This window comes from Perca fluviatilis, chromosome 23, assembly GCF_010015445.1.
Source record: "Perca fluviatilis chromosome 23, GENO_Pfluv_1.0, whole genome shotgun sequence".
Taxonomy (NCBI): Eukaryota; Metazoa; Chordata; class Actinopteri; order Perciformes; family Percidae; genus Perca; species Perca fluviatilis.
In genome coordinates, this window is record NC_053134.1 from 22,627,260 (window position 1) to 22,649,899 (window position 22,640).

General features: G+C 42.2%; 1 protein-coding gene across 17 annotated transcripts in view; it reads left to right on the top strand.

Moving 5' to 3' along the window:
- Positions 1-22,640, top strand: part of osbpl8 (oxysterol binding protein-like 8) — a 100,372-nt gene that overhangs the window by 52,437 nt on the left and 25,295 nt on the right. For 11 of the 17 annotated variants that reach the window (XM_039792120.1, XM_039792119.1, XM_039792125.1 and 8 more), the window contains one exon: positions 1,758-1,934. In XM_039792120.1, coding sequence (XP_039648054.1) covers positions 1,758-1,934 — 177 coding nt within the window. Of the gene's footprint in view, positions 1-1,757; positions 1,935-5,957; positions 6,598-15,342; positions 15,943-22,640 lie in introns of those variants that run through there. The other 6 variants (XM_039792127.1, XM_039792136.1, XM_039792135.1 and 3 more) reach the window with 6 other exon arrangements.

Consider the following 22,640-nt stretch of genomic DNA (forward strand, 5'->3'; position numbering starts at 1 on the left):
AGTTGTTTTGAGGCAAACAGAAATTCCGTCACACAACGGAAATTTCAAAAGGAGAAAATTCTGGCATTAGCATTGTTGTCAGAAAAGATAGAATTTCAACTTAGCATGTTTCCTTAATATCTGATGACGCATTGGGGTCATTTTTGGATTTATAGCAGTAAATATATTACATATTGGACCTTTAAATATCACACAGTACCTACTCTTGAGTGTTTTTGCCACTTGGTTTCTCACTGCTGTTGTGGAGATTCAAACGATTAAACTCTACTGTGACATGAGTGAGCTAGCAGTGTAATTTGGGAAAGCGTGTCACCATGCGTGTTTCTGTCTCCATGGTTCTATCTCGACCACTGTCCTCTTTGCTACTGCTGCTGAAACGGTCTGTTTCTGGTGTCGGTTGGGAAAGTGGGCCAGCATGTGTTAAGGGTTTACCCATACCTACGAGACCACACAGACATACACAGCTGCATTTTCACACCACCAAAACACACTTTTGTCTGATAAAATAGACAGCCACTGACGCCCTTGAATTATGATCTGGATGATGTAGTATCTTTGTTACCATATGTGTTTGTGTATATGCATATAGGATACCAGGGTTTAGAATCTTACTCATTTGCTACATTGAAAAGAAAATCACATCCCCCTTAGTGAATTTTTAATTGAACTCACAATTAAAATGACTTTTCAGTAAGAATTACTTTGATGACGACTTGTGTACCATAATAATCCTTTGTGAAAAGAATGTGGAGTAGCTCAGCTAATGTGGAAAAATATAAATTATGCAAATGCTCCCTCGACCAAACCTGATGAGTAAAAGAGACCAAGCCTAAACATCAAAAAGCCCGGGATCACTATGTCTTGTTCGCAAAACATTATTGTACCAATATCTAGTGGCATCTAATGAATAGTGTAAAAAAAACAAAACAACAACATCCACTTCAGTTTATATCTTGACTTAAAGGAAGTTGTTTGCCAACCCCTCACCTGAAGAGGGACTCCAAACTCATACTGACTAACTGATTCGCTGTAATCAAAATAAATCAATAGGCCTGAAAACCAATAAAAACCAATAGCTCCCGCTATCGTAGCTTACAAGCGAGCTTCAAAATGAAGTGATATTTTGGCTAGAGCAACCTAGTATTAGCCCCACATAATATTGAATCCATCTTCACTTGTGGTAAATGTTCTGGCAAACCTAATTTCTCAACCCAAGAAGTTCCATGTCAGAATAATTCCCAGATCTCCTCCCAGCTCACTGTTGATGTTTTTGTACTCAAGCTGTGTTGAGTTTAACATGGAGTACTGTTAGGTGCTCCCATATAACAAAATCAGGGAGCGTGTCCTTACACAAGATAAAACTTGTGTTCTAATTTCATACATTCATTTTGGTCCTCTGCCAAACCAAATGAGCTCCCAGGAATAGCATACCTGCTTGCTTCATCAGCACCAGGTAAACCAGGTGGAGTGATAAGAGACAAGCACACATATTGAGCTTATCAGCATTCATGGAACACCTCTTTTTCCAATTGTAAGACATGGATGAAAAAACAAACAAAAAACGTTATACAAGTTATCAAACTGGGTTATGAACCAGAAAGCTGCACCTAGCAGGTGCTCCACAAGAGGGCTGTCTGTAGAGGTTTCCTGATCTGAAGTAAGATGGTAACATGTCTGATCTTTCCTCTCATGTCCTTCCTTTTCCTCTCTCACCTCCCTTCCTTGCTGTGTCCGTGGCTCTTACTCGCTGCTTGTAGCTGCTGTAGTGTGCGGGGATGACACCGTCCTTCTGACCCCAGGCAGGATGAGCCAGCGCCAGGCAAAGGAGCGGGACAAGGAGAAGGAGAAAGAGAAGGAGGCAGGCCTCCAAACGCCCAACAGGGAGCACGTTGCTACCCCCTCTACCCTCAGCCCGGGGGTCAGCTACACACACGGTAAGATACACACCTCCTCTGCACTCCACTGTTTACAGCAAGTAGGCGAGGTTTCAAATTTCCGACTTGTCTTGTTTATAGGTCAGCTTTGGTTTGTTCAGTATCAAATTGAGATGAAAATATACTCATATCTTACACCTTTTTCTTTTTATGACGTCATATAATACATACATGATCTTATTAACTCTGCTTGTTATGATCTGCACTCACACCACATTCCAATTCAGGAAGATGGAAAAAGCATATTTAAGAGAAACAAACAAAGTTGTATGGCAAAAACAGCCACTGTAAATTCAGAAATAGTGGCCCAGGTCTTTATTTACTTCAAGTACAAAGAAAACTAGCCCTATTTCATTTTTCCAGACAGACCTATATTTCTAATTTCCCTGTTATGTAAGTATATTTTACAATATTATAGTAACCAGTCCCTGTTTTCTCATTTCCTCCCATTTGCCCCGTAAAGTTTACACCATTTACACTCGGTACTTCCTCCATGTTTACATGTCGTCGTGGTAGATTCATAATGTACATTTACACAGCATGTTTTACATACATATAATACCTTAGTTTTACCATACTCAGCACTGTGCTGCTCCTAGTTTCACTTTGGAACAGAAATACTTTTCTAATCAACACAATACTACGCTAGATCCTGCTTTGTCTTTCTTCCTCTGTTAATTAAATTCGACAGTTCCTGCAGATGTTTCACATTAAAGCGAGACTGCGTTTTAATTTGAAACATTTCTAATTGAAATAAGAAATAACACGTTTGTCCTCTTTCAAGCTTATAAGTTCATACGTAATAGAACACTTTCTTTCTCAGTTCAGTACAGTCAGCAGTTTTGTCAGTCCGCTCGTTGACTTCATGACTCCTCTCTTCTTGTGCTACTTGTAACTACATTTTAACATGTACTATTAATTCAAAATTGCTACTAGCTGCCACAGTTGCAGTTGTTCAGCAAAAGTTGCATAGAATTGCTTTTAAAAGTCTACCAGCGATTCAGAGAGTGTAAGGGTTTTCATGAACCCTTTTCTGGTAATACTAGTTCTATGTGATGAGGCTGACGGCAAAAGTCCAGTTCCTCTGCAGCAATTCTATCAGTCCTGATAAAAGACATGAATATGAATTGGTTGCTGAATGGTCAGAGCGGCCGTCTCATAACAGAAAGGTCACAGACTGGATCAGTGCAGCAGAAGCAGCCACGTAGCTCACTGAACATGGGCAAGCCACTAAACTCCCCCCTGCTCACTGAATCTACCGTGCTCCAGATAAAAACACTAGCTACATGCCTGAAATGAAAACCTACTGTGTGGATGACCCAAACACACACCTGCTGATACACCCTGACCCCGGTTTATGTTTTCCTAGATTCAAGACAACACTCACAATTTAAAACATACGGTTGACTGTGGATGTTTCCAGCCCCGGGACAAGCTGTCAGTGTTATGTTTAGCTTGTACCTTTCCCAGACACTCCTGGTGGAGAAACAGTGACTCATGCTCTCTCTTCTCCAGTCTGTTTACTGATGCACAGCCGCAAACCTGCACGGTGTTCAGGTTTACGTCCTCTCTCTTTGTGCTGCTTTTGTAATTCTGCGACATTGAATGTTTAATATGCAGTAGATCACATAGGATTGGATAGGATTATAAATCAGCAGGTGTACTTGTGGTAAACCCCGGACTAGGTTAGCTTCCTGATCGTCAGACTCTTGCTGTTGCTCTTTAAATACTGCTGAAGTACAAAATGACCGCCATTGTCTCAAGAGGTCATCAGAGTCTGGCTGTGCGGTTGGACATCGTCTTGTTATGCTTTATTGACATTGTGGTCTCGTGATCGTGTCCTGTCATACTACTGGGGCTCCCTTGACCACAGATTAGGAACAAACCAAAGAGAGGATGCATAAGCACAAACAAACTCGAGGGGAGATTTGGCTAGGGTCTTACATCACCCCTCACACTGCTTGGACCTTGTTCTTGTGTTCTAGCGCCCTCTTGTGGATTCTGTGCTGTGGTTAGTGGACTGCCGGATTTACTTGTACATCCTCTTAAGTATCTGTTTTGGTCAAAGATTCATACAGTCAGGTTTTGTTTTATGACGGCACGGCGAAAATGGGGAAATCTTTAAAGTACACACTCAAGTGACGGGCAGGGCAAGAAGCTCGTCAAGAAGTTTAGATTACCAGTGTTCGGCCTGCTGTTGCCCGGTGGTTTTGATCCAGATAGGGCATCTCATCAGTCTCCACCACTTTCATAGTCTGCCAGTATCACAGGTCTCATGTGAAAGCTTGTGAAAGAGGGCATGTCTCTGTTGCCAGATTTGAAAAACCGAGGAAATGTTGCAGATTTGCACTTAACACTATTTCAAATCTAAAATGGCAAACACAGTGCATGGCATAATAATCAATAAAGTGTGTACTTTCAAACATGATCTCCATCAATGCTCGATTTGTTGGCTTTTACCTTTTGTTTGTTAATCTTTTGGGTCACATTTGGGGTAGCTCTAGTATTGTTGAAATAATACATTTGAGGAAACAGCCTGTCTTGTTTTTGACTCTTTTAAAAGGGCTGTAAGCCTGCGTCCAACCACAAGAGGGAGTGAGCATAACATAGAAATACTGTCAAATACACATTCCTCTTTTTGACCTTCACGCAACATATAACCCAATATACTGTCTGAATCCCATAGACACGTAGATGTGGGCATATTCTTTAGTGTATCAGACTTGTGCCTGTGTGTGGTCATTAATATTTTGGTGCATCTATCAAGAGTTAGACAAGTCTTCGTGCACTTTACACAGCCGTAGTTAAAGACCTGCTTCTGTTCTTCACACTGTTAGGCCTCATATTAGTATAATAAAAGTCTTCGCAAATATTATGAGAGTCTTTGGCAAATATTATCCTGAGAGCGTGTGCTGATACAGCAGCAGCAAACCAATGTATACACACCTTCTAACCAGAATTGCATCTGTGAACGCTTTTTTTTTTCTGACACTCAACTACCTGCAGCACAAAAAATGGCTATCCATGGCAAGGGATTTCACTTTGAGCCCTTGGTCTTGCATCAAAGTGATGACAGTGTATTGTATTGATTTGTTTTTCTTGACCAAATGTTGTTTTTTTTTACTCTAGAGTCACAAGATAATGAGTGTTATACTGACATAGTTATTTCTGAAGATTGTAGGAGTTGTGTGAAAATTCACAACTATAGTGTGAACATCGATTATGACAATAATCATTCTGATCATTTTCCACAGCTCATTTTGGTAACTTGATGCTGCTAGACAACAAATAAACCTGGTTTCCCATTAACAGCCAATTTAAAATTTGATGATTTTAGCCATGGTGCCTCAAGCAGATAATGCTAACTATCCATCCATTAGCTGTACCCACTGATCTTTGGGGAGGCCTGGAGCTAATTGGGCGAGAGGTACACCCTGATGTGTTGCAAATCAATCACAGGGCTGAGACATGAGGCTGATTTATGGTTGTGTGGCCTACGCCGTAGTAAGGATTTATACTTGAGCGCGGGTGTTTCTGCATCGTTCTAGTGCTTGGGGAGTGTGTGTGGAGAGGAACTGAGAGAGTGACGGGGTTAGCTCCGGAGCGTGTACCGACACCAGCGGTGGATGGAGACGGAGAAACAAAGTGTCTCCCCTGTGCTTTCTGACCACGGAGAGAAAGGTTTGCCGATATATTATTATCCTATTTATTTTCTAATTATAGTCTTATTAGTTTATAACTCAGACTGCTTTCACATTGTAGCTGGGATGTGAGTTTTGTATGCATCACATAAGCACAGACAATCCCTGGTGTCTCTGTGGTCTGGCTGGCAAAGAGCCTTCTTTTCTTAATGACTCACTGAGAACAAAAATAAACGTTGTTTGACCAGGCTTCCTCAATCGGCTTTGAAGCTGCTCTCGCTTTAGCCGTCTTTAACTGGCTTGCTGTTGTCTTTCCATGTAAACAGAGAGTCTTCCTGTACGAGAGAGAGAGAGAGAGAACGGTGCAGGGACAGTGATGTACTGAAGATGAAAAGATAGTGAGAAAGAGATTTAGAAAAGAAATGAAGAACCTATTTGAAGTGAGTTGAACGGAGAAGGGAGGTGGAAAGCAAGGGAGTGCAAGAGCAGAGAGCAGGTGGGGTCAGCACGGATTTAAACTCATCCTCAGGGATAACGGCACGTCAGATGGGGTTAATTACATGAAAGGGGCTGGTCTTTTCTGCACCCTCGGCCACTGCCAATCCAGCAGTCCATTGATCCACTTGCTGAGCCCTGGGAGGCCTGAGCTCTAAGAGGCACACGGCTTGACAGGGGCGATATGCACCGTAGGTAACGAAGAGTCCGTGGAAGTAAATGAGAACGGGACGAAGTGATGGAGAACATCTCGGCCTTTGGGCCTGAGCTATGCTCGGACGGCCGAATTCTCGCCTGGACTGACACAACCTGGATCTGACACGACCTGGATCTGAAACAATAGGGATTTTAGCATGATTTGGACATTTGGAGTTCTGTTAACACTTGACCTTGGGATACTTCTTTGCTGTGTTCAGCGAAGTCATTTAACAGCTTCAACTGAGTGCTGTTACAGATGTGGAACTGACTGCAGCATTGACGCTTACTGTGAGGAATTGAATTGAAGTTTGAGCCTGAAGGAAAGCAAGGTACAGTGTGAAGTAGTGACAATTGACAAGGTAGTGCTTGTTATTGCTTGTCATCTGTGTTGTCCTAGTTGTACCTGCTTATGTGAAATCCAATATCTGACCTGTGCTGTCTACTTGCTTTCTGTATTGTATTGTTGTGTGTGTGTGTGTGTGTGTGTGTGTGTGTGTGTGTGTGTGTGTGTGTGTGTGTGTGTGTGTGTGTGTGTGTGTGTGTGTGTGTGTGTGTGTGTGTGCGCGCGTGCACATTGTCTATGTGAGATGGCTCTCATGAGGATAGAAGTTCACACCAAGGTAACATGTTAAAAATGTATTTTATTTAACTTGTCATGTGGACATAGACACAATCCTTGACTCATTTATTTTTTTTGAAGTGCCTAAATGTTCTTACTGTGAGACTCGGAGGAGAGGAGTTCTACAGAAGATGCCCGTAGGCTCGTATTTAAAAGCCTCTTTGTTGCAAAGCTGATCCCAGGCTTACAGGGTCCCCTTGTAGGGTTTATGTAAGACTAGATGTTTGTCTGCATGTGACCTACTGTCTGCAGTGTGTGTTTCAGCTTCACTGCATGGTATCAGATGTATTTCAGCTCGTGGGTTACTGTGTCATAGTTTGTCTGCAGTGTGCTTCATTTGAGCTTTACTCTTCTGTTAGAAATATTTTATTTACTATACACTTTCTGAATGACTACAAAGCAAGATTATCTGCTGGTTCTGACTTTATGGGTTCCCGTAAAGTGTTGTCATGATGAAAAAGGTTTCTTGCTGGTATCAGCTGAAAAGAATAACAAAACAGATTATAGGCTCCAAAAGTTTTTTTGTTTTCACGGATCACACACCGTATCTGATGTAGGGCGATATGGCAAAAATCTTCTATCCCGATACAGGGCTCCAGACTAACTTTTTGCCTTGGTTGCACTGGTGCACCTAACTTTTTTATTTAGGTGCACCAGCACAAAATTTAGGTGCACCCAAATTTTCCTTGCGTCGCCATTAGCGCTGAATGGCGATACACAATATATAGCTCTGTATTTTTTTACAAAGTGGGCTAAATGTTCAGTTTTAAGTCAAAGCCACTTTTCACATACTCTTTTATTAAAACAGATTGTGATTAAAATAAAATGCAAAGACAGGGTTTCCTTTACCAGTTTAAAAATATACAGCTGCAACACATGGAAAATGAAAGTTATCTGAAATAAATAGCCTTGGATATATTAAAAAAAAATATATATATATATATATATATATATACACACAGTGGGGCAAAAAAGTATTTAGTCAGCCACCAATTGTGCAAGTTCTCCCACTTAAAAAGATGAGAGAGGCCTGTAATTTTCATCATAGGTACACTTCAACTATGAGAGACAAAATGAGAAAAAAAAAATCCAGAAAATCACATTGTAGGACTTTTAAATAATTTATTGGTAAATTCCTCGGTAAAATAAGTATTTGGTTACCTACCAACAAGCAAGATTTCTGGCTCTCACAGACCTGTAACTTCTTCTTTAAGAGGCTCCTCTGTCCTCCACTCATTACCTGTATTAATGGCACCTGTTTGAACTTGTTATCAGTATAAAAGACACCTGTCCACAACCTCAAACAGTCACACTCCAAACTCCACTATGGCCAAGACCAAAGAGCTGTCAAAGGACACCAGAAACAAAATTGTAGACCTGCACCAGGCTGGGAAGACTGAATCTGCAATAGGTAAGCAGCTTGGTGTGAAGAAATCAACTGTGGGAGCAATTATAAGAAAATGGATGACATACAAGACCACTGATAATCTCCCTCGATCTGGGGCTCCACGCAAGATCTCACCCCGTGGGGTCAAAATGATCACAAGAACGGTGAGCAAAAATCCCAGAACCACACGGGGGGACCTAGTGAATGACCTGCAGAGAGCTGGGACCAAAGTATCAAAGGCTACCATCAGTAACACACTACGCCGCCAGGGACTCACATCCTGCAGTTTGCTAGAGAGCATTTGGATGATCCAGAAGAGGATTGGGAGAATGTCATATGGTCAGATGAAACCAAAATAGAACTTTTTGGTAAAAACTCAACTCGTCGTGTTTGGAGGAGAAAGAATGCTGAGTTGCATCCAAAGAACACCATGGGGGTGGAAACTTCATGCTTTGGGGCTGTTTTTCTGCAAAGGGACCAGGACGACTGATCCGTGTAAAGGAAAGAATGAATGGGGCCATGTATCGTGAGATTTTGAGTGAAAACCTCCTTCCATCAGCAAGGGCATTGAAGATGAAACGTGGCTGGGTCTTTCAGCATGACAATAATCCCAAACACACCGCCCGGGCAACGAAGGAGTGGCTTCGTAAGAAGCATTTCAAGGTCCTGGAGTGGCCTAGCCAGTCTCCAGATCTCAACCCCATAGAAAATCTTTGGAGGGAGTTGAAAGTCTGTGTTGCCCAGCGACCGCCCCAAAACATCACTGCTCTAGAGGAGATCTGCATGGAGGAATGGGCCAAAATACCAGCAACAGTGTATGAAAACCTTGTGAAGACTTACAGAAAACGTTTGACCTCTGTCATTGCCAACAAAGGGTATATAACAAAGTATTGAGATGAACTTTTGTTATTGACCAAATACTTATTTTCCACCATAATTTGCAAATAAATTCATTAAAAATCCTACAATGTGATTTTCTGGATTTTTTTTTTTCTCATTTTGTCTCTCATAGTTGAAGTGTACCTATGATGAAAATTACAGGCCTCTCATCTTTTTAAGTGGGAGAACTTGCACAATTGGTGGCTGACTAAATACTTTTTTGCCCCACTGTATATACAGTACAGGCCAAATGTTTGGACACACCTTCTCATTCAATGCGTTTTCTTTATTTTCATGACTATTTACATTGTAGATTCTCACTGAAGGCATCAAAACTATGAATGAACACATGGAATACTTAACAAAAAAGTGTGAAATAACTGAAAACATGTCTTATATTTTAGATTCCTCAAAGTAGCCACCCTTTGCTTTTTTGATAGCGCTGCAAACCCTTGGTGTTCTCTCAATGAGCTTCATGAGGTCGTCACCTGAAATGGTTTTCACTTCACAGGTGTTAATTAGTGGAATTTTTTCCCTTATTAATAGGGTTGGGACCATCAGTTGTGTTGTGCAGAAGTCAGGTTGATACACAGCCAACAGATTTCATATTATGGCAAGAACCAATCAGAAAGTAAAGACAAACGAGTGGCCATCATTACTTTAACAAATGAAGGTCAGTCAGTCCGGAAAATTGCGACAACTTTGAATGTGTCCCCAAGCGCAGTCGCAAAAACCATCAAGCGCTACAACGAAACTGGCTCACATGAGGACCGCCCCAGGAAAGGAAGACCAAGAGTCACCTCTGCTGCTGAGGATAAGTTCATCCGAGTCACCAGCCTCAGAAATCGCAAGTTAACAGCAGCTCAGATTAGAGACCAGATGAATGCCACACAGAGTTCTAGCAGCAGACACATCTCTTGAACAACTGTTAAGAGGAGACTGCACGAATCAGGCCTTCATGGTCAAGTAGCTGCTAGGAAACCACTGCTAAGGAGAGGCAACAAGCAGAAGAGATTTGTTTGGGCCAAGAAACAAAAGGAATGGACATTAGACCAGTGGAAATCTGTGCTTTGGTCTGATGAGTCCAAATTTGAGATCTTTGGTTCCAACCGCCGTGTGCGATGCAGAAAAGGTGAACGGATGAATTCTACATGCCTGGTTCCCACCGTGAAGCATGGAGGAGGAGGTGTGATGGTGTGGGGGGTGCTTTGCTGGTGACACTGTTGGGGATTTATTCAAAATTGAAGGCATACTGAACCAGCATGGCTACCACAGCATCCTGCAGCGACATGCCATCCTATCCGGTTTGCGTTTAGTTGGACCATCATTTGTTTTTCAACAGGACAATGACCCCAAACACACCTCCAGGCTGTGTAAGGGCTATTTGACCAAGAAGGAGAGTGATGGAGTGCTGCGCCAGATGACCTGGCCTCCACAGTCACCGGACCTGAACCCAATCAAGATGGTTTGGGGTGAGCTGGACCGCAGAGTGAAGGCCAAAGGGCCAACAAGTGCTAAGCATCTCTGGGAACTCCTTCAAGACTGTTGGAAAACCATTTCAGGTGACTACCTCTTGAAGCTCATCAAGAGAATGCCAAGAGTGTGCAAAGCAGTAATCAGAGCAAAGGGTGGCTACTTTGAAGAAACTAGAATATAAGACATGTTTTCAGTTATTTCACACTTTTTTGTGAAGTACATAATTCCACGTGTTCATTCATAGTTTTGATGCCTTCAGTGAGAATCTACAATGTCATGAAAATAATGAAAACGCATTGAATGAGAAGGTGTGTCCAAACTTTTGGCCTGTACTGTATATCTCTGAGAAAGCTCCTTCACTTGTTTTCAACAACAATAACAGACTGATTAAAAGAGAAAGAGGATGCCCGGATAGCTCAGTTGGTAAATATAGAGGTTCGACTCCGACCTGCGGCCCTTTCCTACATGTCATTCCCCCCCCTCTCTCTCCCCTTTCATGTCTTCAGCTTTCCTATCAAAATAAAGGCCGAATAACAGAGTTACCAGCGGAAACACTGGTACAAATACAGGTTTCCCTCTCATACTTAACAATATATAACTGCGTTAATAACAATTAAAACTGTAGACAAATGTCAGCATGTGGACCGGCGGCGCTGTGTCTCTCCATCTTGCAGGGTGGGAGTGAATGGGGGCGGGGCTGCGCGGAGGAGATCCAAACACAGGCACGGCTTTATAGAAGGAATGGGTCATGTAACGCAACATTAAACCATATTGATATAAACGACATTGCTTTGTTCGTGGAGAGGCAGCGGATGCGAGGACATTAGGTGCACCGGTGCGACCTAGGAAAAATCTTAGTTGCACCCTTACAAATTTTGGTCGCACTCTAGAGCCAATACATTCACTTTGTGTGAATTAAACAAATAAAAAGTACAGATATTTTCTCATTTTATTAGAAACTTGCAAAATGAACATAACGTGCAAGGATCAGAATGTAAAGTGTCGTCCAAAACAAGTTATGTAATCCAGTTGATGTTAATAACATTGAACTGTGTGGTAATGTAAAGTTTGATTATGAAATCAAAACTGCAATTTTCAAATGGTATTCCCTCTGGTATTAGATAAAATATTTTAAAGAGTTTGAGTAAATGTGCTTGTTATTGTCAATTTAGACAATTTCATTGCATATTACGAAATCTCTTTGGTAACCCCTCGGTCGAGGTTTCGAACAAGCTGAGCCGATACTAGAAGGTGGAGTTAACACACTGCAGACCACCGATTGGTAGGGCTAGTAAACATTTAGGGCCCTATCTTGCACTCAGCACAATTGCCTTTGTACACCGACGCATGTATCATTCTATTTTGCACCAGACGCACAGCAGACTTTTCCCTCCACAGACACACGTCGGTAAATTAGGGAATGAACTTGTGCTCCCGGGGGTGGTTCAGCGAAAAGAGGAGGCGTGTTCAGGCGCAAACGTTCCCTGGTGCTATTTTGCAGTTTCAGAAAACAATTCCGCCACTGACCAGGAAAAACCTGGTCTAAAGTCAGTGGCGCTAGTCTAAAGTCAGTGGCGCGTTATTCAGATGCTATTTTAGGGGCGCATGCTTGGCCATAATAGTGTGTGCAAAACACGCATACACTTCTCTCAAAACATACACGGACACAGCAGTTCCCATTTTTGCATACCATACATAATTACAAGGAAAAATATTACTGAAAATGCGCTTCAGGTGTTTGGATAGATCAGGAGGCACTTTACAGTACAGTCCTCAAAAAGTCGCAGCATTCTTTGTGGCTTGTTGTGGTTTACACAACATTTCCATGAATCATGGATGTGTTGATGACATAAATGAGGAAATATTAGAGGACTTAAGGAGACGTGATGTTGAACTACGGCGGGATTGGACACTCCGGCGGGATCTGGTCCGGGAGTGGCGATGCGCTGGTGGAGCGGGTGGAGATGGAGTGGGGGGAGGAGGAAGGGGCAACAGGAGCAGGTGGTGCGTTTGGAGGCCCACATGGCTGAAGCAATCCTCTCCATACTTGAGGAGATGCGCCCGAGAGGCCGCAGCAACATCGCCACCCGGTCAAGACGGGCATTTATTACTTTGTCGCATCCCGGATAGCTCCCGCTGACGTGCGCCAGGCAAAGCGCGCCTGCTCTTAAAGAGAATGTGAGATAACGCTCTGATTGGTTTATTGCACGTTACGCCCAAACCACACCTAGCTACTTCAGACCAACCCATTTTAGATTTGCGTCGGGTGCAAGAGTCATTTATCCCGCCGTTATAATAGCAACAGCGCCCGAGATCCGCCCACAAAGCTACTTGCGTTTCACGTTTGATACTTGCGTTTCAGATCATTAAAAAAGGGCCCTTAAAATATTACGATACCAGTACCCTGAAGTGATATGGATACCAATAGAGTACTCCATTTGGTACCTTTTCTTTTCTACTTGATTCAATACCCATCATGTGAATGGAAGCATTCAGTTGCGTAAAATGCAACCACCACTCATCCCCATCCAAATGATTTTTACATGAATATGTTTTGAAAGTGTTAAAATTATTAAAATATTAATTGAATAACTGTACTTGGGCCAATCGCACAAGAATGCTTGCGGCGATTGGCTGCGAGGAAAACCATACAACTCATTTTTTTCTCGATCTGGAAAAATCAAGCAAAAAAGCATCTGGTACCGAAAGTGAGTTGAGTCGAGCCGACCATGCAGTGGATATGAGGCATTAGTGAATGTGTTGAGGGTAGAATTTGCCAGAATCAGAACCATTAACAAGGGATTGAAAAATAACCCAGATGATGACTGTACTTGGCAAATGTATCTCAGGTGCCTCTCAAATGCCATTGGACCAGCATAGATTGGCTTTTCATTTGCAAGCAGGTTAATTAGGTCTGGAACCTGAATTATAAACACAGAACATCCTAATTATCTGTGTTAATTAAAGCACAGTTCAGTCAGGCAGGCAGAGCTGCTGATTTATACGTTTTAAGATTCATCAGTTAGCTCCGGGACAGACTGCTATGGAGGGGAATACACTGTTACACACTCCTTCAAGCTATCTTGGATGGAATGTCTCCATGAACAGTTGGTAGCACGATTTGGTATGATGCCAGCAGAATGCTATAGGTTTGTCAACATGCTTAAAAGAAGGAGTAAAACAGGACAGTTGAAAGGAAGATGAAGATACCAGTGAACTGTGGAAGCAGATTAGGTTTCAAAGATGAGGCCCATGCCAAGCAGAGATAGAGTAACCACTGGTGCCCTTGCAGAAATAATTCTAATATATTAGATTTTCATCTGGTCTGATCCACATTTATTCCCCCCCAAAAAATACAGCTGGATTTCCATCTATTGAGATAACATTTCCAGGAAACAGTGTCCTAAGTGCATCACAGATGTCTGCCAACAAAGCAATTTACAGTCAGTGTCACCTGCTCAGTCACAGACAAAGCATTTGGTACATACTACTGTATTTAACCGTACTCAGGAGAAGCACACGCTGTAATGCAGCATTCAGTGACTGGAGCCTTTATGTGAATCTGAATTCAGACTTTCCAGCTGTAAAAGCTGAATATAGTAAATATGAAAATATGAAGATGTAGGCTATATATTGGTTTGATTCAAATTTTTAATTAATCAACATTCCTGTAGCTACTCTAGGTCTGATTAGTAGCCCGTGGTTGAAAGTAATTAGTGGTGCACTGGTGTGATCAAGTGATTCCTTCTGTCCTCAATAGAGCGTTTTGTGATTGTGCGTGTGTGTGCAGTCTGATGCTTAACCGTCTCGGTTTACAAGCTGCATTACCTAAGTGATGGAGACAAGAGAATAGTGTGATTAGAAGGAGAGAGGGCATACAGTGACTTAAAGGGACATTTCATGGCTAATAATGTCGATATTCATTAACAACTGGTGGTCTATATAGGCAGTTAACACAACAGCCTTGCCTCGCCTTGCCAAAAGCCTATCATATTTATGGATAAATCAGTGATGCTCTATACAGAGCTTTAACCACAGTGCCTACATGTACCAGTATTTGCATGTGACTCTCACAGTGGTAAAGCTACACCACACAAGCCTGGGAAATTGTTTGCCAGACTCTAAGCTTGTCCACCTACAGAAAGCAAGTATTTGCTGCCTGTCTGATAAGTTACAGACACAATAGGTAAACAAAAAAAAACAAATATATTATGTAAAAACCTGTGGATTTGAATTTGTGAAGTGTCTGACTTTCTTGCTTAGAGTTGTGACAATTCTGGATTCTGATTTGATAAGCATGGTTACAAGAACTAGAATCGTCAGTGGCCGTCTACTGTTACACAAAACCAGCACTTCCTGGGAACTGGCAGCATTAGGCTGAAACAAACACTTGATGGTGAAACGCTCTCCATGTTACTGAATGGATTTGGTGGGCAACTGGATCAAAATTTTATCTATCAAATCTGTTTAGACTCTGACAAGTGATATGGTGATGGCATTTTTTTGTTTTTGTTTTTTCCATAGCTGTTGTGAGAGAAGAAAAATACACTTCAATTAACCAAATCCTCCCTGATGTTCAGCTTGAGGAATATTTACAAGATATTGACAAGTATTGTAAACCCCAATGATTAATCCATGGGAATAAGTGTCCCTTCAAATTTAAAGTCCTGAATTTTAAAATGATGCGAGAGATTGAGCAGAATAGAAAGATGAGATGTGGAACATAAAGGCTCTTTTCCAGCTAAGATGCAGCTCTCCTACCCATCCAGAAGAGAGGGAGTAGGAGGGGCTCAGCTTATTCGTTATTAAGTACTTACAGGCTGCTGCTTTCATACACACTCACAGAGCAGAGAGAGAGAGAGAGAGAGAGAGAGAGTGTGTGTGTTTGTGTGTGTGTGAGAGAGGGAGCGAGAACGAGCAGTCTGCTGAAGGAAGCGTAGAGAAAGGCAGCATACTGCACTTGTTCAATGCCTAGTCTCTGAGCTACTCTGTGTGTGTTTCTGTTTGTGTATTGGTTGGTTTATTCGCTTGGCTCTCTAGCTGCGTGGGACGGATCAGACTGTTTCCCGACCTCCCTCGATCTTCTACCCTTGAGTTTCCTTAGCACTCCCCTACCCCTCCCTCCCTTCCTCCCGCACGCCGAGTGAGCTCCCGCCGGCCCAATGATGAAGGAGGAGGGCCTGCTGAGTCGCCGTCGTTTCTCCACGTGCGGCGGTACAGCGTCGCTTCGACCACCACACCCAGACGGACGCAAACTCATCCGCAATGCCTCCTTCGGGGGCTATAACGAGCTGTCACCCATCTCGCTGCCAGGTTGGTGTATGATGCGAAGTGTCGCGGGCCCATTAGTAGACATTGTTGTTTTACCTTGTGATTGACTAGTATCTCTGTAGTAGTGGTAGTCAGTGTTTGGACTGATGAGCTGTGAAGGTGTGTCGAATAGTTCTCCACTGTGGCTACTAAATTTTCTTCAGGTGTACTGTTGACTGTCAGTAGCTTGCATTAGATACGCGTTCAAACTAAAAAAGGAAATGAGTTCTCCTGATCAATATACTGCACGCTCGTTTGGACTGATTTTGGTCTGCTCTGTCTTTGGTTTCAGAGAATGGATTCAGACTGGGTTTGGATGAGGTTGTGCTCCAGTTTCTGCAACAAAAAGCACATTGTTCATGTTAGCAGAGAAAAAGGAACCTAGAAAAAAATTTACATTTGAGTGCATTACCACCATGAACACAGTCGATGGGCGTACTGTATGTTGTTTTCTATATTTAAAAGTACGATGTAATCATTTCCTACTGCTAAACACAAATATAAGTAACTACAAAATAATAAGATGTCAAAGTTAAATTGGAAATCTCCTCACTTTTTGAGTAAGAAGCTATAATGGCGCTGCAGCTATTGTGCACAATTTTCCATTTTTCAAAAGAGGATGAAAACTGTTTGTGAAAACTGCGTATAGGCTTCAAGCTTCTGGGTGGGAGATTCTCCTGACAGCTGGTGAGTGACATCTGAGGGCTGGTGTTGCTAGGAGATGCGTCATCATCTTCTGGGGTGCGCTACTGAAGGGAACACAACTTTGTAGTGCTTCTTTAGCAAAGCTACATTTTAATTTCAGTTCGGCTAAAAGGCAAATAGCATCAGTTAGAAGTCATACTAATATAAAAAAGCAACAGCATTTTTAACAACAGTATGAGTTAACTTTTAAATGCTATGATTTAGGTAACATACTGCATCTGTCGCATCAAATAGTACATAAAGGATAGATTAATTCAGAATTTTGCTTGGTCATAGCTGTGCATTGTTTGTTCATGACTCCTTTCTTCAAGGACTTTCTCTCCTCTCTCCCCACATTTGGAGAACAACATAGATAATCATTTATGGCCTGTTGCTGTTTAAACAGACCTGATGAAACTGATTAATGAGGAAGGCTTAGGTCTCAGATGGCTTGTTTTTCTCAGGTTTTAATGATACCTCTATGAGAGTGCAGCGATGATCCTTTTTGCTTTTAGAAGTAAACCAAATCCCCCGGGACATTTAGGATTAAATCAATTTAGTTTTCACTTGTAAAACCACTTCCCCTGTGATCTTTCCTTTGTTTGTCTTGCTGAAAAGGACACGAACCTGGAGGCAGACAGCTGGCAGCCCCTGGAGCTTTGAGAGAGTGGATGTTCTGTTCCACCTGACTGTTTTTAACCTTTGTTAATCCAGGAAAGGCTGACTGTGCACAAACACTGCCACGCTTTTATGCAGTACTTCAGACTTATGCGACCAAGTACAACCACAGTTCTCTGCTGTTTGTCAATGAGCCGCTCACGCAGATAAGTGCCTTGCCTAAGGGCATCCTAACAGCAGTTATTGAGGCAGGGGAGATTGTTCGTCATTGTCTTTCTCTCCTCCGACCCTTCTGTGTCTGGGGATTCAAGCTGGTGACCTTTTGATCAAGAGCCTACTTCTTACTCCTCTAAATTAGCACCTTGTCCAGCAATACAAATAACTTGAGCCGCAAGACATTGTCTGAGTCATGGTGTTTTTCTCATAGTCAACTCCCAGCCTTGGCTCCATTCATCCTTATTTTAGATTATTTAGGCACCAGCTTTAAGAGAGAATGCAGGAGACAACTGGTGCAGACGGGATGCCCTTAATCCTTTTTTTGCTACCTTACTGAGAAACGTGTTGTTGTTGTTTTTTTACAAGACCCACCAGAACTAATACAACTAGTAGTCTTTCCACAGAAAATGTATCTGCAACTACTTCCATAATCAATTCATCTTTTATCTTATTGATCAAGCAGAAAGGCCAAACATTCAATGATTGATTTGCTGTCAGACACAAACAAAAGCAATTTTGAAGACATCACTCTCAGGTCTGTGTCATGGCAGTGTGGGCAGTGTGTTGAGATGAACAGTGTTTGGATATCCTCCGTGGTGCCCGTGAATGGAACTCCCAGCGGAGCAGCGGAGGACTGCCAAGATCCGTCGTATGACTCGAAACAACGTGGTGTTTGGCCTTCGTCTGTGCACTGGTGCCATGGAGGAGGGCAAACGCTGTTCATCTAAACTCACTGCAGACACAAAGATGGCACAGAGCTGGTTTAAAAACAGCAACGAATCCCTTTAAGTCCAAGCACATTCTCCTTTTGTCTTGAGCCTGGAACGAGGAACAACCCACAAGCCCTGATCGGAGGACCTCGGATTCCTACTGGTGATGTAGGGCTGTAAGCTCTTTAATGTAGGCAGATGCCTGGCCCTGCGAGGCTCTTAACTTAATCACAAGAACCTTAACCTGGATTCTGATATTGATGGCAACCCAATGTAAATAAATCCAAATTAGTGTAACATGAGACCTTTTGGAGGACTTGGTCATAAGCTTGGCAGCAGTTTGTAAGTGATCCAGGGTGTTCTTGCTAAGGCAGGTGAAAAGGCAATTGCAGTTGTCAAGACAGGATGAAATAAATGCATGAAAAATCATCTTCTTCTCAGGGACACAATGGGCCTGAGTTTAGCCATGTTCATCAGCTGGTAGAAACAGCGAACCAAAGTTTTAAAATGTAAACGGAGTAAACAAAGAACAAAAAGGTGAAGATGGCAGTTACCACCTATGGCTACGATCCCGACTATGTGGACAAGCAAGGCAATCTTTGCGTCTATCTCTACTTCACAGGGGGCACTGAGGCATGGATGAATTGAAAACAGACTGAAACTTCTCTGCTGGGCATCCTGCTGTCATTGTGCAGGCGTCGGATGGGGAGCTGGGTGGCCTCCGTTGTATTCCACCGGAATGTCAGGAGCTGTGGTGTCCCCTAGCCGAGAATTGGCTGGATCCTGGCAAACCGGTGGCATTTAACCGAGTGACTCTTTCTTTGTGTGCCGATCTGACAACCAACCTGCTGTATGATGAATCATGTACAAGTTGTTGAAGAAGATGATGATTATATTTCACTGGAACTGTACCTCGTACGATTTCATTTGACAAATCAAATTGGTATATTGAAATAAGAAAGTCTGTTTTGTCATTAGTTAGCTTTATTATCTGCCAGCCATTTTTTTTTGTAGAATTGAGACAGTTATATAGAACAGGCATTTTGAGGCTTACACGAGAAGTACAATTGAATATCATCTGCATAACAATGGCAGGAGATATCTTTAAAATTACTTATTGTCTGCCCGAGAGGAAGCATGTACAATGTAAACCGATTCGGATCCCAGGACAGAAGCTTGGGGGACACCACAAGACGAAGAGTTGTTGAGGCATAGTTATGAAAAGCACTGAAATCTATTAGTACCGACACAGAACATTCTCCTGCATCACAATGCATCAAGAGATCATCTGAAAATAGCAGTTTCTGTTCAGTGCATCTGATGGAAACCACTACTCTGACTCTTTTTGGCTATAACAAACGAGTATTAAAGTTCACTACCAATCCATTTATTGTGCCAGAAATGAGCCTTCACCTCACTATGTTTTGGTGTGTAAAATAAATTTCTTAAGTATTTTAACACAAAAAGTTTAATGCATTTCACAGTTTTTTTCCTGCTATCTTTTTCTTAGCCAAACATTGCAGTTTGACTCTCCTAAGCCTTCTTTTAAATATCAAAAGATGGGACACCAGGTCATTGCTTGTCTTTCTTTACCAAGGCCAAGAAACAGGCCAGCATCTGGCAGTGCACACAAACTCAGCCCCGGTGGACTATATTTAGAAAACGAATACAAAACCACAGTAATACAACCTGCCAAATGCCCCTTCTCTCATCCTGTTTGAAATATAACCCCTTCCGAGAGATAATTACTTTTATCTCGTCAAGCTTCCTGTGTGCAGACAGAATAAAAGTACAACCCTTTTATGTGGATTGGGCAACTTCATCTTAGTTGTTGTTATGGTTGTTTGTGCAATACTCTGACAGGCCGCAACAAACAGGTTTGAAGGCTAGGAACGAGGTCTGGAGATTGACATGATCAAGGACAGGGACTTGGGCAACCCCAAAAAAAACCACTTAATTCCAAAATAATATCAGATTTTATTGTTAATTCTTGCAATGTCTGCCTAATATTGAGTGGATGCATCCTTTCATGTAAACAGGGCACTTTCGGATGTGTTGCTTACTGTTGCTTCCTCTGTAGCCAGGGACTAATTGCGAGGGAAATTGATTTGGAGGTAGAAAATGGGGCATTTATAAAGCTAATAAGAGCTTGGAAACAGCTGTACCCTTGTTGTTGATAATTAGATGCATGATGCATTAGAAGCATGGCTCGTCTTGAGGTCAGCATGACTTGGCATACTGCATGCTGGCACATTCAGTGGAGTCTTTGACCATGAAGATAATCTGAGATAAGTTAGGGTTTTGATTACCAAGAGGAAGTGGTGCAGTAGCAAATAACAGAAGTGTGCTTTAGGTGGGATAGTAAGGACCTAAAGGGATATTAAAGTATCTACAGTTATGTTTTAAAATAACAAATAAAGCTTTCTTTTAAAAGGAGAGTTCCACCAATTTTACACATGTCAGTTTATTAGTTATTAGTAGTGATTTCACTGAGTACTATTCAACCCAGCAATTGTATAATATCTTCCTTGGTTCTGGAGGAGCTTTTTGAAACCTGTTGATGTTATCAGGGTTGGAAAGTACACATTTATAACAGAAAACCTGCATTACAATTTCATTTCATGTAGAAAGAGAGAAAGTTTAGTGCTTGCTTAGTGTTTTAAAACGTTCTTGTTGCAGCGATAGAGGCAGCGATGTTTCCTGTTTACTGTACGGGACTCTCACACCTCCTTAAAATGCAATACTAAGTGTTAGCACAGGGTAACGTCGGTTTTGTTTCTCCAAAAGTTGAATCAGTCTCAACTTAGCCGCAGGCTGCTGCGGGTTTTTTGGCACCCCCCTGTCGTCCCCATTGCCACAGCCTATACGCACTGTACCCATTCAAAATTCATGGAAAGACTTGCATCTATTTGAACGCAGCCTTACAGACGGCAATGGAAGATGACACAGAGTTGCATTATGGGTAGTTTAGGATCCAGTATATATTTTATTTATATTAAGGACAACGCCTCATTAATCAGTGTTTCTGTAAATGTGCCAGTGTTAACCAGATGGCCTCTTCCACTTTGATTTTGACCATTCTTTTTGAAATCAGTCCCTCACAAGTCCCCCAACTTTATGGAAGTGCAATGCTAAATCGCTAGAGAACTCCTTTTCCTTTACCCTTGCTGTAAAAAATTATATTATTGTATCCAAAGAAGAAAGAATAAAAAATAAAAAAACTCATCTTTACTTGTGACACGACTGCAAGCTGTTTCTTTTCGGAAGATGCTTGAAAGATTGAGTGATGTTAATTCCAGTAAAGACATCCGTATGACGATTACACAAATATGTGCAGTTTAATGTTTGGGTTAATGGCCACAGTTTTCTGGTGCACTTGTATTTTACATTCACCAGTGTGGAAGTAACCATAACCTGTGATATGTGGAGTCTCAGGGATACCTTGATGCCATGCTGCCCTGCAGAGATTACAGTCAAATATTTGACATTTGAAACAGATTGTTTTCCTTCATTCTTTCTTTAAGCATGCTGTTTTGGTGCAGTATCCTGTTATCCTACATTTGTCTGAGCAGCAAGATAGTTGACTTGTGTCTGCCAAGAAGGTTATTCCGCAAGAATGAAGGAAGTCTGTTTTTAGGTGTTAACTAGAGTTTGCCGGTTAAAGGTGCAATATGTAATACTGACAGCTAGTGTTTTAAAATAGTTACTGCAGTACAAATTCAAAATACTGGAGAGAGTCGTCTCCCCCGCCCCCCTCCTCCCCATACTCGAAGTTCACAGAGGTTGCCAGGCTGAGACCGCAGCATCCACAACAATGTTGCTAGACGCTTGTCTCACATAGCCAGACATTACTCCACAGCACAGCGGAGTAACTAACGTTAGATGCTGGCTATATTGACAGTCATAAAAGCCCGTCTATACCCAACTGACAGACACACTTTTTCGGCTTAGAATTACAGTAGGAACCGCTAAAAATAACGCTACCTTGCCATCCTTTTCCACCCGACTGAACACACTTTATTGGCTTAGAATTACGGCAACAATCGCTGAACACACTGCAAACTCACGGTCCTCTCGTCTCGATTTCCAGCCCCCCTCTCTTGGAATAAAGTAACTCACCTTTGTCGGCTACGGCCGCTGAACAGGCTACACGTTGTAAACAGCCATGGCCCACTTGCCTGGTCCTCCGGTACCATTAGCAGTTAGCAGGGTTAGCAGGGTTAGCAGGGTTAGCATGGCAGCGTTAGCCAGTACCAGTCAGGATCACTTTACCTGCTGTCTCTCAATTGTTTTTGTCAGTAACCAACTTGGGTACTCTAGCTATATAATTCAATGTGAGTAGCTACACAATTGTTGAAATGACATAAAATGGCCATCCCTAGTAGCCATGATAAATTAGCCTGAAGCGCATGCTTAGCTACCTGTTCAGGAGGAAATTAGCCAACTCGGCGTCGTTTTGGGCTCTAAGCTGTC